At 41.2% G+C, this 15,503-nt stretch overlaps 3 protein-coding genes across 4 annotated transcripts; 1 reads left to right on the top strand and 2 right to left on the bottom strand.

The window, feature by feature from the left end:
• The first annotated feature begins 420 nt into the window (after positions 1–420).
• tk1 (thymidine kinase 1, soluble) lies at positions 421–6,706 on the top strand. The gene is made up of 7 exons (XM_077023574.1): positions 421–576; positions 748–779; positions 975–1,088; positions 1,167–1,260; positions 3,960–4,049; positions 4,846–4,965; positions 5,405–6,706. Exons 1-7 carry the CDS (start codon positions 511–513, stop codon positions 5,579–5,581), a joined length of 693 nt encoding a protein of 230 aa, XP_076879689.1. The 5' UTR covers positions 421–510; the 3' UTR covers positions 5,582–6,706.
• syngr2b (synaptogyrin 2b) lies at positions 6,145–10,568 on the bottom strand. 2 transcript variants are annotated; one of them, XM_077023573.1, is made up of 4 exons: positions 10,275–10,568; positions 8,682–8,919; positions 8,189–8,325; positions 6,145–7,458 (listed from the first exon to the last, which is right to left on the bottom strand). In XM_077023573.1, exons 1-4 carry the CDS (start codon positions 10,380–10,382, stop codon positions 7,204–7,206), a joined length of 738 nt encoding a protein of 245 aa, XP_076879688.1. In that variant the 5' UTR covers positions 10,383–10,568; the 3' UTR covers positions 6,145–7,203. The 2 variants fall into 2 exon arrangements, with proteins under 2 accessions (XP_076879688.1, XP_076879687.1); XM_077023572.1 differs by lacking the exon at positions 10,275–10,568 and adding an exon at positions 9,716–10,268.
• Positions 10,569–10,718: 150 nt separating this feature from the next.
• On the bottom strand, positions 10,719–15,288 carry LOC143528066 (Fc receptor-like protein 3). Its single transcript, XM_077023567.1, has 11 exons — positions 15,094–15,288; positions 14,900–14,926; positions 14,510–14,806; positions 13,536–13,817; positions 13,113–13,385; positions 12,612–12,911; positions 12,086–12,184; positions 11,928–11,952; positions 11,505–11,625; positions 11,366–11,431; positions 10,719–11,135 (listed from the first exon to the last, which is right to left on the bottom strand). The coding sequence occupies exons 1-11, from the start codon at positions 15,119–15,121 to the stop codon at positions 11,091–11,093; spliced, it is 1,563 nt and encodes a 520-aa protein (XP_076879682.1). The 5' UTR covers positions 15,122–15,288; the 3' UTR covers positions 10,719–11,090.
• Positions 15,289–15,503: the final 215 nt, after the last annotated feature.

The following is a 15,503-nucleotide window of genomic DNA, read 5'->3' as shown; positions in this document are numbered from 1 at the left end:
GTCGGGGTAGGGCTGCCCACCGCTCTGGGCATGTGTGATCCACAGCCCCCTAGTAATCACTAGTGTGTGTTTGTGTTCGTTCTAATTGCACAGATGGGCAGTGGAGGAACCAAAGGGTGGCAATTGCCAGCCCAACAGAGCTCTTGCAACCCCTAGTGCCACCCCACTGGAAATGGTAATTTTAAGAGAAAATATGTGTTTCCTTTCGTTCATCATTTGTATATGGACCCTCTGATAAAGACTTGGTCACCCTTTGGCCACCCCTTGAAAAAAAGGTCTAGCTCCGCCACTGCAGATGGGTAAATGCTGAGGACAAATTTCGATTGCGGTGAAAAATCACAATTGACAAATATGGCACGTTTCATTTCATTTTTTAAACCTAATACATGAACATTTTAGTGCGCATGTGCGTAATGTGCATGTGTGTACGTCATCTAGAGCCCGGGAATCTCAGTTTGGCGGGTGCGTTTAAATTTCTTTGTAGGCTTTAGCTTAACGAGTCATATAAAGATGGACTGTTTAAACGTCCCAAAGATTTTACCCAATTCTCCAAGAAAGACAAGAGGTCAAATCCAGGTATGGCTTTGGCTAGCTACCTTTATTACTGTTTAACAAGACCATTTGTTGCGCTGTCCTGGCTAGATAACTAGCCTCTCAGTTAGGTGAGCCGCTTTAGTTCAAATGAGCCTAAATGGCTTTTTATTTCCCCTCCTTTATTAAACGATATTTCTTGTTTTGCTGTTACAGGTCATTTTCGGACCAATGTTTTCAGGGAAAAGGTAAGAACTCGTTATTACTCACGCTAGCTAGCCAGCCCATTTATAAATTACAGTTCCTTATCGAGACATATATTAAATATTACAAATGATATTTGGCCAGTATCTGAGCAAATGCGGAATACTGATTATTCATAACGACTAATGAGTTTGCCGACTACAGTGACTAACGTTAATCCTTTTGCGAACATCTGACAGCACTGAATTGATGCGAAGAGTGCGCCGATTCCAGATCGCGCAGTATTGCTGTTTGGTGATCAAATATGCCAAAGACGTTCGTTACTCTGATAAGGGGATGTCCACGCACGACAGGTAAGTCGGTTCCGATGTTCTGTTCAAAGGGACGAATTTTTTTCTGCCATGTACAAGTCGTGCCTTTTCATGCTTCAGAAATACAATGGACGCCGTGCCCGCCAATTGTCTGATTGATGTGCGGCCTGTGGCACTCGATGCATCCGTAATTGGCATCGATGAAGGACAGTTTGTAAGTATGGATTATTTTCCTAACATCTTTTAAGGCTAGCCATGCACTGTAGCACTTTGTTGCATGAGATGGAGCGTGGTCCTTCATATATATCGTGGTCTTCTGAAAGATGCAGACTTTGTCCTGTACTACTTGAAAAAGTTGTCTTCTAAAACTGGAAGCACATTTGGGTAGATTTTTGAGTACATCTTAAACCCAAAAAAGTTCCAACTAGCTCATCCGTAATATTAGCTCATAGAGGTACACCACCTCCACCTTGCTGGCGTCGAAGTGAAGCTCTGTGCCATTTATTGATACAGCCACAGAAACAGCCATCTGAAAAATCTGTGTCCAGATGTTTCTTGGCGTGTCGACACGTGTCTCGTTCAGTGGTGGTCAGGTTTCAGCCTCCCTTACCTTGGCCATGTCTCTGATCACTGAATGACTCGTACTTCTGGGCCCTCCAGATAGGTTGCAGGTCTAGAGTATGGCGGCACTGGAGGATAACTGGTTCCTGGTAGATGCACATTTCTGCACATAGCGTAGAATCACATCTACATACCAAATTACTAAAATATGGCCATTATGGTGCATACAAATGTTGATCTGTTTGCATTGACATGAATGTTAAACAGGGTTCCCACGGGTCCTTGAAATCCTTGAAAGTTTGTGAATCTGAAAAAACAAGTTCAAGGCTCTGGAAAGTTTTTGAAACTGGCATAAAAGGACAGACGTCCTTGGAGGTCCTTGAATATTTTGGGGGGGGGGGGGGGGTTTGATATGTCACATGGATGAAGATTTCTCTGGTGCCATACATGTAGTCATACTTTTAGCAAAACACTACATTCACTACAGTAAGTGAAGGGGTCATAAGCCCTCCTTCCTCTGTTTTGAGTGAATTTAAATCATATTCTTCATTAAGTAGGTAAAAAAATGTAATGCTAGAATCATCTCACACGTGATCTCTAGAAAGGTATTGTTCTAATCTCATTTTATGGCTTTGTTCCTCTGTTCTGTTCTTTGCGTATATGCGTATGTGTATTATTATTGTCTTGTTTTGTCTGCTGTCAACATGTCATTATTTTGCCAGCACAAGTGCATTTAAAATTGCATTGATTTCGCAGGACCTATGCTGACTTTTACTTTGCGAAAGTTCGGTCATTATGTAGATTTTATCGGCAAAATTCGTTTGTTAACTCAGCACTGCATTCTAGTGTTTCCTGTACGTAGTTAACTTGTGTGTAGCTTCTTTACGTGCGTGCCACTTTCTCACAGGTGAATTAGTAAATTGCCAGTCATGTTGAGTGTGAGTGAAGATTTCGTTGAATCGGCAAGTAATGCCATGCACGGAAAATGCAAATTTCAGGATGCATGGCTTGAAATATGCAGACTTTTGAATTTGCATTGCATTAACATTGTGTTTTGGTAACATTCAGGGGTAGCAGTAGGTAAATGCCGCCAGGTGCAGTCCTTGAATTTGTGAAAGTTGGTCCTGGAAAGTCATTTAAAAGTCCTTGAATTTGATGTTAACCAAGGTGTGGGAACCCCGGTTAAAATTGCCAATTAAAGGCAGAGGTGCACAAGGACTAATAATTTCAGATAATTCAGTAATTTGTGTAAGAAACAGACAGGAGGACAGTATATCTGTAAACCTAGAGGCTTACACAATTCATAAATGCTAGGCTGTGAAATATAACCACATGCCCATGACCACATCACACCCACTACTGTTATCAGACAATAAAAATTTGTTCTAAAATTCTGTTTATACTAAAAAGTTTTAAGTGTCTGAGGTAAGAGTACAGGGCGGAGGGTGAATATGATAACGCAATGTAAATATGCCATATTTTGTCAATTGTGATTTTTTTACACCGCAATCGAAATTTGTCCTCCGCTTTTAACCCATCTGTGCAGTTAGAACATACACACACACTAGTGATTACAAGGGGGCTGTGGATCACACGTGCCCAGAGCGGTGGGCAGCCCTAGCCCGGCGCCCGGGGAGCAGTTGGGGTTAGGTGCCTTGCTCAAGGGCACCTCAGTCATGGCCTCAGGTCTGGGAATCGAACCCATGACCCTCCAGTCACAAGACCAGTTCCCTACCACCAGGTCATGACTGCCCCAATGGCTACATCTCCTTCACCGAGAATCAAAGCGTGATACTCCAATTAGTCCCGCAGGTCAAAACAGCATACTTAGTCAAATTGCGGAAAATTCAGTAAGAAGGCAGTAGCATGAAAGATAAGAAAATCCACTTAACCTTTTGTATGAATAAAAAAGTCAGACAAGTGATGTTTCAGACAGCATGAAGAAGTCCATGCCATGCTGGAAATCCATCTAACAAGCATTTGGGTCTAGCAAAGCCAGGGTAATGGCGGTTCTCCCCGAGTCATTAGCTGAAGCAGGTAAACGCAATGCACTCGGCTCACCACGTGCCGAACAGGTGGAGGCCGTTGTTGCCCAAGTCCACCTAACATGTTGCAGAATTCCTCGTGAAGGAAAGTGAACCTGTAATCCCCAGTTCCATTCAGTTAGAATAATATAGAAATGAAGCAAAAACAAAAAATGAAACCACAGGTACAAACTGCTTCTCCATCTGGAAATGCAAATACCCCACCTGTCCCAGCACACCACACAGATTTGTTTACAGACCTCGTGATGCTCGCAGATGAATGAGATTGATTCTATTTGCACTCACACCACCTTTTGTGTCACCACAGTTCCCCGACGTTGTTGAATTCTCAGAGGAAATGGCCAACCTGGGCAAGACTGTCATTGTTGCAGCACTTGATGGCACCTTTCAGAGGAAGGTGAGGCTTCACACCTGGCACACTGATGTGGTTCTCCGGTGAAGCGCCGATGTCTAGGTGTACGGCTGTGTTCACATTACAAACCAGATCGTTCAGTTCTGCTTCATTTATTGAATTTTTTTGCTCAGATCGGATTTTGAGTATCTTGGTGGTTCACTATTATAATTGCAGGTGACCTCTATGTAATGTGAACATATCTGTCCTCTAAAATATCGCACATGCACAGATTGATGTTGTATAACTCACTTATATTGCCAACAACAAAAGGTTAATATGTGTGGGATGACTGATGGTATTAAAACTGTTGGCATACAGTTTGCCAACTATAGTCTACATGATCAGGTTAAGAAAGCGGAAAAACATAGACTGCAAGCTTTTGTTTTCATAGCTGTTGTAGTACCGGTTTATCTTCTCCATAGTTGTGATCACAGTGCCGAGCACATGGATACAGGCCAAAAGCTATGTGGGTTCCAGTTTGACCATTCTCATTCAAATCACATGGCCACAAATTGCCTGCAAATCAAATTGGTGTACACACAGCCCAGATGATTTTAACCTATTTGAGTCACGTAAGGCAAAAAAAAATCAGATTTGTTAACTTCAGGTTGGTAATGTAGTTATTTATTGTTCTCTTCCCCTTCTCACCTGAGGCTGAGGCTGAAGGACCCATTGTGCTCTGAATGCTTGCATGCGTCACAAAAGAGCAGCGTTGTGAAAATATTTTGACTGTGCCATGACGTCGGCACCTGGAAGTCATTATCGATGACATGCTCTCCCTGTTTCTGCTTGTTTTAAGCCTTTTGGCAGCATTCTGAACCTGGTCCCTCTGGCTGAGAGCGTGGTGAAGCTCAATGCAGTCTGCATGCAGTGCTTCAAAGAGGCTGCCTACACCAAGAGACTGGGAGCAGAGAAGGAGGTGAGAACGGAGTGGTCGACATGGCCGCCTTTTGCCTCTGTAAACTCTTCTTGGATTCCAGGAGCAAAACGTAAAAGACTTATGTGCCAAGCAAAGGGAAGGAAAACCTGGTTTAAAAGAACTAGCTATGCTGACGGTCCTTTTTATTTCCTTGGATCCAATATTTTATTTTTGAAGAGTACGATTGTAAGTGCTTTTGCACCATTACACTACCACTGTGTTAATCTGCATGAGGAGATGTAATTACAAGCTAAGGTGTCGTGCAATATACAGAACATGCAAGCAACTATTCAATGCCTAACAGGAAGAGGTAGAAAGTGACTTATGTCCTCATATTCAAAAGGACTTGACTTTAAAGACGTGCCTTGGTGCACTATATATCCTGTTCATCAATTTCTTCTCAGCAGCAATCTGAATTGTCTTGCGCCATCTGTTTCAGGTTGAGGTGATAGGGGGGGCGGATAAGTACCATGCAGTGTGCAGGGAGTGTTATGGAGGACTGCGTGATAAGGAGAACAGCGGCCCTCACAGATTCGAAACCCCCCCTCACATCATGACTGGGAAGCAGGTGGACCTCAGCGCTCCCCGTCGAATCCTCACTTCCCTTCATATATGACCAGATTTGCAGAACGCCTTTACAATGCAACTCCGTTACAAAAACATTTTACAATTTCTCACATTAACCACGATGCCCCCGTTTGCCATCTCGTTTTGCTGTAGCCTAGAGAACTCGGGAGAAGCGATGGTGGAGTCATCTTTTAGAATATGTTTTTGGACTGTGTCTGGGCACTTTTGTTGTGTGGAGGTTGTGGGTGGATGTTTTGATGGTTTTTATCAGTGTTGTGTAGAATGTATTGAACTATTTACTTGGAGCAGATGCTACACACAGTGTGGCGAGGATGTCGCTGTGACGGCAGACAGCACTAATCGACCACATGATTCAAGGACACTGCTCTGTTACAATCCCATGTTTGGACAATTGATTGTCCTGTTTGAGTACTATGAGTACTATGTCTGTGCTTTTAATAAAAAAAAAAATCATTTTCTGATCTTGCTTTACACCAATGAAAATAACATGCATAACTACCTGCCATAATGTTTTCATGGGTTATTTGAACCAGGAAAACTCTTACATGCTGCTCAGGGATTTTTTTTTTTAGGTTCTAAACAGGTGGCAAGTAGGTACAAAGGAATTTTATTTCCTCTTTCGAACAGTTGTCTTCACTCATGCTCAAGCCAAACATTTGGCATTTGTATACTATTCATCCATTAAGTGCACTGACATTTTATACAGTTCATACTGTAATAAGTGCAAACCAATAAACCAGTGTTAAAGTTACAGTAAAAAAATTGTAACACAGCATACCCTGAAAGTGCATTATCTTTCAGCCACATAGTCAACTGAGGTCAAAATATTCCTTGAAGTAGGGAAATTAGACCTATATAAAGCAATCAGGTCAGTGTAAAGGCAAAAACATGCTATAGATGAATTTATGATGCATAACAAACTGCAAACCTGATATTCAGCTGCACAACAGATCTGGCCTAAATTCACTGTAACCATGGCAAGAAATACCTTGCCAAGCTACGTATTAAGGACATGGTTTAATTGGCACTAGAGCAGGCTCTAGCTGTTTTAGTTTGCCATCCAGGAGAGCATTTGAATGTTAGGATACTGATAATCAGCTGCTTGTTATGATATGGTGTTAAGCATTGCATGTGTGACCCAGTCAGTTGTTGTCTCTTTTTAAAAAAAAAAGCTGATCAGAGTCTTTTACCGTCTCACAGTAAACTACAAGTTTGCCATTTAACTCTGCCATAATGTTCAGGGTCATGTTTACCCACTGAAAACAAATGTGACTGGAAATAAATGTTCAAACAAAACCATGAGCTTAAGACCAAAAACATCTTGCTCCAACATCAGCAGTTTCACTCGCAATACAAGCACCAGTTGTGTAATCAGTGCTGATCTCTAGGCTACATAAACATACAGGCATTGGAGAAAAGAAATGGGGAAAAACTGTCCATTTTCAAACACAGAAAGACTGGCTGCCCCCAACGACAACCACAACAAACGATTCAATGGCAATGGGAGAACCAATCTACATCAAGGAGTGCCAGGGCCAGTCAGTACACTAGAGCCCTCATTGGCTGCACTGTTAAATTCCACCCATGCTCATGTGATCAGGCCACATAATGATCCCTTTTCGCTGTTTTCGAGAAGGGTCGTCATTTCCATCAGTAGGTCGGAGGCTGGTAGTCATTATGCTCCATCGGTTCTGTCTTGGGCATGAAGGATGGAGGCTGGTAGATGTCAGAATTGGTGGAGGGCACAGAGGGGTATGTGGAGGGGGGGTACGGTGAGGTGTGGTCCGGAGGGACGTAGGACGTGGTATAAGGGGAGACGTGATCTGGAGGGGATTCAGCAGAGCTCAGAGTGACGTCACTCACACCTTGACGAAATCTCATCAGTGCAAAATAGGTCAGTGCTCCCTGTGAAAGAAATTCAGTTTTTATTGTTAAACGCTTTGCATTTAGATAATAATAAGAATGCCCATCATTATTACAACGATGTTAACCACACAAGTTCCATAAATGTTCAATAACTTCCTTTTTCACAAACATACAAACATTCTTCAATTAGCCACTGTTAGCTGAGGTTCAAAGCAGGAATCCTCAGCCCAATCCTTAGGGACCCTTTCCCAAAACAGTCGTTTTCTTCCATCTCATTGCCAGGTAATCAGCCACATTCTACCGGTTACCATTGTCTCAGATTGGCTGTTTTATGAGTATGAACTGTTGATAAATCACCAAATACCTCAGGCACATTCTGGACTTGCATTACTTGGAAACGGGACTGAAGAAGATGAATTTCATATTTCACATGGCATTTACTATATATTGTAGGGTAATTGCAGTAAAGACAGCACTTGACTCATGGGACATGGAATGTCTTATTGCCTCCTGTGATGTCATATGGCTGGGGCATTACTGCAGTGATCTTGCACTGTGCAGTCTGTTGTGCGTATTGAAATTCAATATGCACCAGGGCTTGTTGAGCCAGACCAAGTGATGTCAGGTGTATTTTGCAGTAAACAAACCCAAAATAGCATTAGCATGAGTAACCTCATCCAAAACCAAACAAAAATGGCCATGTTTGCAAAACATGTTAGGAGGTGTGTTTGATCCGTTTGACTCCAAGCACATAAGAAGAGCCTCTTACCCAGGTGAGGATGGAGAAGAAGGAGAAAGCAATAACTGCACGCACAGCTTCAGGGTGGACGCCTCTCTCCTCAGTGGTTTGTGCCCACTGACTTGCCAAGAGGCAAAAACACACAAACCACAAAAAGGTCCAGGCCCCTGTTCCAAACACCCAGCACAAGAGAGAAAGATCGTTTTGAAAGTTACTTTCCATTCTAAATATTCATATTTAATATAAATACACATTATAGTTGTAATAGTCAGCATTTTAAAGAATGAACAATTTTGTCATTGAAATGATGTCATTTGAATCACAAAATTGTGCATTCTTTAAAATGCTTTTTATATATATATTTTTATATTCTTTAACCTATTTTTAGTGGTACTCTGTCATTTTTAGACTGGTGGGTAAGAAAGCCTATACACAAACTCTGGGACACGGCACCATTTTCATACAAGTCTTGACATTTCTACCTTGCAGCAAAGCTTTTATTTTGGTACATTCTGGTTTTCACCTGAGAAGCCCAGGTCAGCCGTCACGAGCCGCTTCCTCTCCTGGGCATTGCTCATCATGGGCAGGTAAGCATCCATCAGGAGGAAAACCACACACGCAAGGAAGGCGATGACCCCGATGCCCATGCTATAATGGCATGCCCCATCGTTCTGGTTGAACACGCACACCAGCTGAGCCGATTCTGGGGTGTTTACATAACCCTCCGCTGTAACGGTGGCAAAAACCACAATGGCAAACACCTAAAATTTCCATGGAGGGGAATTAAAATGAGGGAAGTGAAAATAGCGCACACACACACACACACACACACACACACACACACACACACACACACACACTTTAACAAACAACAAAAGGCCAGCTTCAGTTTATTGTCTTAAATGTCTTAGATATAGCAGCTGACATCAACCATTAGGTCATTAATATAATTAAGAGCTACCATTGTAATTGTTCAAATAAATAATTGTAATGATATTGCTTTGAAGAGAAACCAGACATGTACAGGGGAGAAACAGAAACATACAAGAGGAAGACGACAGAGTGAGAGTTAGACTGCCACCATTCGACATCGATCTTCAGCCCACTTCCTTTACGACTATGTTAATTTTCACCACAGAACCATAAACCTTATCTTGCATGAAACAAGAAAGGTTTTAGAGTCACACCGTGATGATAAACGCTGGGGACGTTTGGCAGCCATGGTGACAGCGCCTCACGTTACTCCACAGCTGCTGCTCTTATATCTTCAGCGTTTGGGCACGAGGCGCCTGGCACGTGGCACACCACGGATTAGTAAACAAGTGAGCAGAAGGATCCCCGAGGACCGCGGTAGAATAAAAGTTCTCAAAGTCATCCAAGGTTGAGACTCATAATTGACGTACTGACAACAATGTACTGAAATGTTCCCGGTTGGCAATGTCACAATTAATTCGCAGTCTATATTTTGCCCAAAATATGGATTTCAATTTGTAATAGTCACAAGGTGCCTTAGGAAATCCCCTTAAAAGAGAGATGGCTTGTTTGTGTATCACTTACAGCAGGAAGGCAACGTGTGTTTACTCTCAACTTTCCCCGCGTTCGTGTAATGACAAGCAGACAAAACCCAATTCTTTCTGATGTGTAGCTTCTCGGTGGCGCTTTCTCGTGAAGATACATTTGAAATGAGCAGAAGTATCACTTTATCTGCTCCATATCGGCTTCACGTGATGATGAATGACGTTTGGCGATTCTGGCCCACAAAGAGACCCAGACGTGATAGTGCGCGATGTCTCCCATATTCAGGGACATTTCTGTGGTGCCCTTCAACAACAAACCTTAGACAGCCAAATATTTAACTGAATTATGAGCCCACCTAAATTATACGTTTACCACAGACTGTAGTAATAAACACATTTTATATAACGTCTTTGCGATACATTCTAGTGGCATTATGGTGCGTAAAACAAACAGAAACAAAGGTATAGACGTGCACAATGTTGCAGGAAGACACTAAAATTAGGTTAAAGAAGAGTAGCAGTTTGCGTGTTTTTGTTAAACGTATAGGCTATGGATATAATTTACTTTCGCTTAACAAGTGTCAGCAGTTGTCACTTACCCAACTACAGATCCGTAAAATAGTTTGTGGCTGTTTGATAAATTTCACAAAGTCAAACTCGCCACCGGCTAAGGAGGCCCCGTACACGGTAGTTGTGCCAGTCTCCATTTTATTTACACAGTCTAGTGAAAAGTCCCTTCCTGTAGTTAACCGTGGCACCTCAAGACAGAGAAATAACTTTGCTTTTGGTTTTTCTGCAGTCGTCCGATCATTTCCTGTAAGACGAAAGAACCTCCCTTCATGACAAGTCAGTACGTAAGTCAGCGCCTGACCATCGTCAAAGTTACAAAAACTTAAAATGATCAGTTCGGAATAATTTTTTAAGTTTGGCAAGTTGTGGCATATATTGAAACGCACATCCCAAATTAAATATGGTGCAGGATGTTTAGGAAAAGGCCACCTGATTCTCTCGCTCTCTCTCTCTCTCTCTCGCGCACACACACACACAGGACGGAAATAATTTTATTCAGAGCAAACGCATTGAAAGTACAACAATGGGAAATATTTTGTACAACAAACTAAATGGTCGATTCTACTAAGCAGTTTCCCTAATCTTGACATAGATGGCCATTTGTTTATTTATATTTTCTTTAATTGCCTACAATAAACTAGTGTTTGTCTAAAACCTTTCTAAGCGACACCTCGAGTCCTATACCATATAGCATTGGCATAATAGAACAGATGAATAGTTGAATGACTTCAGTTGGAGACTGGCAGTGTTTTTAAAAATGACCAAACCATGTCTTCCAGGTACTTTGGTAGTAGAGTTTGAAGTAGTAATGGCTTATTTTGTGGGTGTAATAACTTTCTCAAGCATTACATGGCATTGAGATCTTTGTTGGCTTCATCCTCGTCTTCACCCTGTAAAATAAACAATTTCTTATGCTTTTTGCGTATTATCTCAATAATACATTTAGAATTTATTATAGAGTTGAATTCTCAGACAGCAGTGGAATGTGACTTCATTGGTTTGAACAGTACTGATGCAGTTGAAATCTAAGGTGGGGTTGGAATATTTTGAATATTTTGAGAATGCCAACCAAATGCTATTCTACAAGGACACAGAGGGGTCTTTGTGTGAATCACAGTACCTCATCAGAGTCTCCAGAGAGAGAAGGCTGTTCAGTGTCTGTATCTTCTCTATATTCCCCAACAACCTATACATTGACAAAAGCTAAGCAAATGGCTTCTCAGTTAAATGACAGAAGCTGTGACGAAATGCGTCCTCACCCCTACATCGTCCTCTTCATCATATATGCCCTCTTCATTTTCATATTCGTTTTCATATTCGTGTTTGTCCTCTTCGTCTTCATCCACTATGTTACTCCTCTCTGACAAGTATTGTTTGAGTCTAAAAACAACACAGGGTAGAGAAAAAACAGGTATTCTTTCTTTAATTCTAATGAATTCTCATCTCTCACGTTGGTATAAAAGAGTGGCATTGTACAGTATAAACAAAATAACATGATATACATTTTATCGCTACAAGCTGAGATTGACTTGCTATAGATTAAAAACATGAAACCATTAAAGTGACATGGTTATCTGGGTGAGTGGCATGGGGAGAATATGGCTCATCAAATTGTTGAAGTCAAGCTGCACAAGTTTCCACAGTTTTAATCCAAATGTCAGTGTCACAGAAACCCCACTAACTTGTATATGCCAGCACGTCTCCTTCCTGAAGGAAGAAACAACAAAGTTAGAACATGTTATAATGTATTAAGCATTCGCAGCACATTACAAAAAAAATAAATAAATAAAAACTGATTAATAAAAAAAGACTCAAAACTGATGAAGAATACCCTACTCACGTAATACCCCGTAAAGACAACATGCTGTCACGGTAATGATCAACAGTGAGAAACAGGTGAAAACGATGGCCACCACCACAGTCGGTACTCTGTTTAGACCTAAAGCAGGAAAACACTGGAATTCACTAAACAAGCATTAAATCAAGCGCACATTTGTGAACTGAGCTTGAGATCCAGCAGGTGCAGTGGTTTATTGTTCAAAACCACTGTGCCTTGTGGTCCAGGTCAACTAAACATGATAAGTCACTTAACTATCCAACCAACGAAATCTCTAAAGGCATCACTAAACCCAGTAATGATACATGACTTATTTTGTTTATTTACAGATTTACTGCCATGACAAATTACAAAAAAGTTGGGATTTTTTTTTCCTATTCCAGCAGACTGTGCCCAAATATTGACTTTTTATATCTTGACAGTTCATCTGTTATGATTCGTTCAGGAGGCATTTTCCATGTTACGAGGGTAAACAGAGCTGTGACAGGTTTGGCAGAAATGTTGAGTCCTCTATTCTGGATGTTATTACCTTGCTTAGTAATCAGAGTCTTTTGACTGTGCAGTCTTGTAGCATTGTTAAACTTGTTGCCTGCCTCACAGTGGTAGTAGCCTGCACTCCACGGTCCCAAAGACCAAAGACTGAGGCCGGAACTGTGTTCCCCAAACACAGAGTGATCTGGCCCTTTGTCTTTGAGCCTGCTGTTGTTGCGGAACCAGGAAAAGTGTGGAAACGTTCCTCTCTCCACGCTGCAGTATAGCGACACGGCCACAACCATGAAAGACTCCTCCGCTTTCTGTAGCCTCATGGTCACAGCGCCCCCTACTGACTCTGTTTGGTTGACATGATAAACATTGAGAATTATTGCTACATCAGTTAAGAAAAATACTATATGAGAATATAATAATTTCATAAGGTATATGAGAATATAATCATTTTACAAGGTGTAATGGTTTGTCCTTTTCAAGGATTCGAACATCAGTGAATTTAGGTTCAGCTGGACAAGGAGATGAGTGACATTTGTCCACATACCCACTGTGAGGTTCAATTTCTTACTCTTCATCACTCTTCCCCCATTACTGGCTTGGCACTGTGCCAAGCCCCTGTCTTGGTCTGGAAGAACAGGTATCAGGAACGAAGCAATCAGGTTTCCTCCGAGTTTTGTGTCATTGATTTGACCACCGATGAGAAGGGTGAAGTTTATAGGCGGGGTTCCCTTTGCGAGGCTGCACGTCACATTGATAGTTAGATTTGTGTTTGCGTCGATAAAAACGTCAAATAAAATTCCAGGTTTTGACACATACTCTGAGTTGCAAAGGGCAGAAAATGAGAAAGAGAGAGCGAGAGAGAGAGAGAGAGCATCATGAAGTTCAATTATTGTTTGATTAAGTGCAATATTTGACTTTTTTTCTGAGTATGTTGTACATATGCATAAAAAAAGGACTGACACACTACCTTTAACCTGCACGTCAATTACGTTACTTCTGTTACTGAAGACGAAGGTGTCACTGATTTGGTTTGAAGCAATGCAGACATATCTCCCACTGTCATGGGTGGAAAGGCTTGAAATATTCAGATGACTCTGGGTCGTGCTGGGCATCAACTCAATGTCATTGAGTAACCAGGAGTATGACACATAATTCCCTTTTGTTATGTGGCATTGCAGAGTCAGACTTTCACCTTCCCAGAGATCTCCAGGGGCTGGGGTTGATACAAGGAATGCACCAACTACTGGATCTGAAACACAATATTTCATGCTGTTTAATGCACTCCTGTGCATTCAGCTGTGTGAACACAGGTTAATCCTGACCAACTTGATTTTCCCTGGAGAATCTGAGAACATAGTTTCTGTAGACCTGCGTTACTGTGTTTCAGAGACTTTGATAGTCAGAGTATCTTGTAGAAGAGAAATATTACAGAGTGCGGTTGTTAATATTAACTTGGTCTACTGCAAAATTGATATGGAAACATTTTATAAACAAATATACATTTCATTATAAAAATATTCACAAAATGTCATTACTTTGAAATGGATACATACAAAAATATGTTTTGAATATATATGGGTCCTAGTAGTTAGCTTGTTTTGAATTGTACTGTTCCTAAAGGAGGTCAACGTGAGATTCTTGGTAGTGATATCTAATCGTTTTTATTTGAAAACAGCTTGTCTCTTTTTCATTTATACCATGTCATTATAACAGGTAATCTACTTGGAATCTCACTGACAAATAATCTTCTTATAAGCAGTAACAAATGTAATGTCTCATTATTGGAGAGGTATTTTTAATTGTGCATGCCCTGTACCAATTACATCATCAATCGTCTTGCTGAGGTAAACATAAGTCTCTCCTGTTATAACTTGATATACATTTTTTAGGGGATGGAACTCATAACTCATAACTGCATTCTCTTATCATCATTCCACTCACCGATGACTCTGAAGTCTAGCCAATTGCTGTATGAGGGTTCGATTTCCGAGTTGTTGTGAACACTGGCTTTGCATACAAGCCTTCCATTATACTTGAAGTTGAGAAAAGCAGGAAATGTGGCATTTTCAGTAGCAGTACTGTCTCCTAAGGTCTTATTGAAGTTGTCCTGTCTATAGAGTTGGTACAACAGAGACCAATTTTGTGGGTTTTCGCCCACCCAGCAGTAAAATTCTGTAATGTTGTTCAGTAAGCCAGCTGCAGGGCCCATAATCACAGGTTTGGCTAATTTCTGGGCACCTGCAATTAGAAGTGATCCACTGTTACACAAGGGAATTGTCACAAAAGCAAAAGCTCATCACAATGGAAAACAGATAGAACAGAGAGACTCACCCACGCTCACTCCCATCTGACAAACACCTAGTGAACAAAATATGTACAGTTATCAGTTATATGAAAGACAGGCAGTATATATATACTTGTAATATATATATATATATATATATATATATATATATATATATATATATATATATATATATATATATATATGATTACAAGGATTACAATAATTAATCTTTTATTACCTAGAACCACCAGCAGGAGGAAAGCCATTTTGGTCGTAGGACCTATCTAACACAGATAACGATGATCTCTAATGGATCAGTGTGAGACATCAGACTGTCAAGAAAAGCAAATAGGATGCATCTTAGTAGAAGAGAGGCTAAATTCCAAATGACGGCACAGTTAGACTTGGTGACACACAAACACACGAGCTCGAAGATGCATGTGCACCCGGAGAGAACCACGCCTCGTGTTGTGTAGGACTGGATATGACACACCCCGGTTCAGTCTCCCTCCACACTGCCATGTGCAGAGGTCTGATAGGAACTCTTACTCTCTTCCTGGGCACTCCAGCGACAAACCGTTACACGCACAGGACACAGAAAAGCCTCCGGGGCAGTGGAAGCCTCAGCAGTGTTCTTCTTACTTTAAA

Source organism: Brachyhypopomus gauderio, chromosome 12 (assembly GCF_052324685.1).
Source record: "Brachyhypopomus gauderio isolate BG-103 chromosome 12, BGAUD_0.2, whole genome shotgun sequence".
Classification (NCBI taxonomy): domain Eukaryota; kingdom Metazoa; phylum Chordata; class Actinopteri; order Gymnotiformes; family Hypopomidae; genus Brachyhypopomus; species Brachyhypopomus gauderio.
Note: the sequence above shows the minus strand (reverse complement) of the source record. Positions and strands in the feature narration are given on the sequence as shown.

Excerpts from the sequence above, each read along its gene's own strand:
- syngr2b (XM_077023572.1), bottom strand. The coding sequence starts at position 9,835 with ATGTATCTTCACGAGAAAGCGCCACCGAGAAGCTACACATCAGAAAGA. Across the intron at positions 8,326-8,681 it reads GGCTGACCTGGGCTTCTCAG|GGGCCTGGACCTTTTTGTGG; the intron begins GTGAAAACCAGA and ends TGTTTGGAACAG. Across the intron at positions 7,459-8,188 it reads TCTTCTCCATCCTCACCTGG|GGAGCACTGACCTATTTTGC; the intron begins GTAAGAGGCTCT and ends TTTCTTTCACAG.
- tk1 (XM_077023574.1), top strand. The coding sequence starts at position 511 with ATGGACTGTTTAAACGTCCCAAAGATTTTACCCAATTCTCCAAGAAAG. Across the intron at positions 1,089-1,166 it reads GGGATGTCCACGCACGACAG|AAATACAATGGACGCCGTGC; the intron begins GTAAGTCGGTTC and ends TTCATGCTTCAG. Across the intron at positions 4,050-4,845 it reads ATGGCACCTTTCAGAGGAAG|CCTTTTGGCAGCATTCTGAA; the intron begins GTGAGGCTTCAC and ends GCTTGTTTTAAG.
- LOC143528066 (XM_077023567.1), bottom strand. The coding sequence starts at position 15,121 with ATGGCTTTCCTCCTGCTGGTGGTTCTAG. Across the intron at positions 13,818-14,509 it reads GCTAGACTTCAGAGTCATCG|ATCCAGTAGTTGGTGCATTC; the intron begins GTGAGTGGAATG and ends ATTGTGTTTCAG. Across the intron at positions 11,953-12,085 it reads TTGTCTTTACGGGGTATTAC|GAAGGAGACGTGCTGGCATA; the intron begins GTGAGTAGGGTA and ends TTCTTCCTTCAG.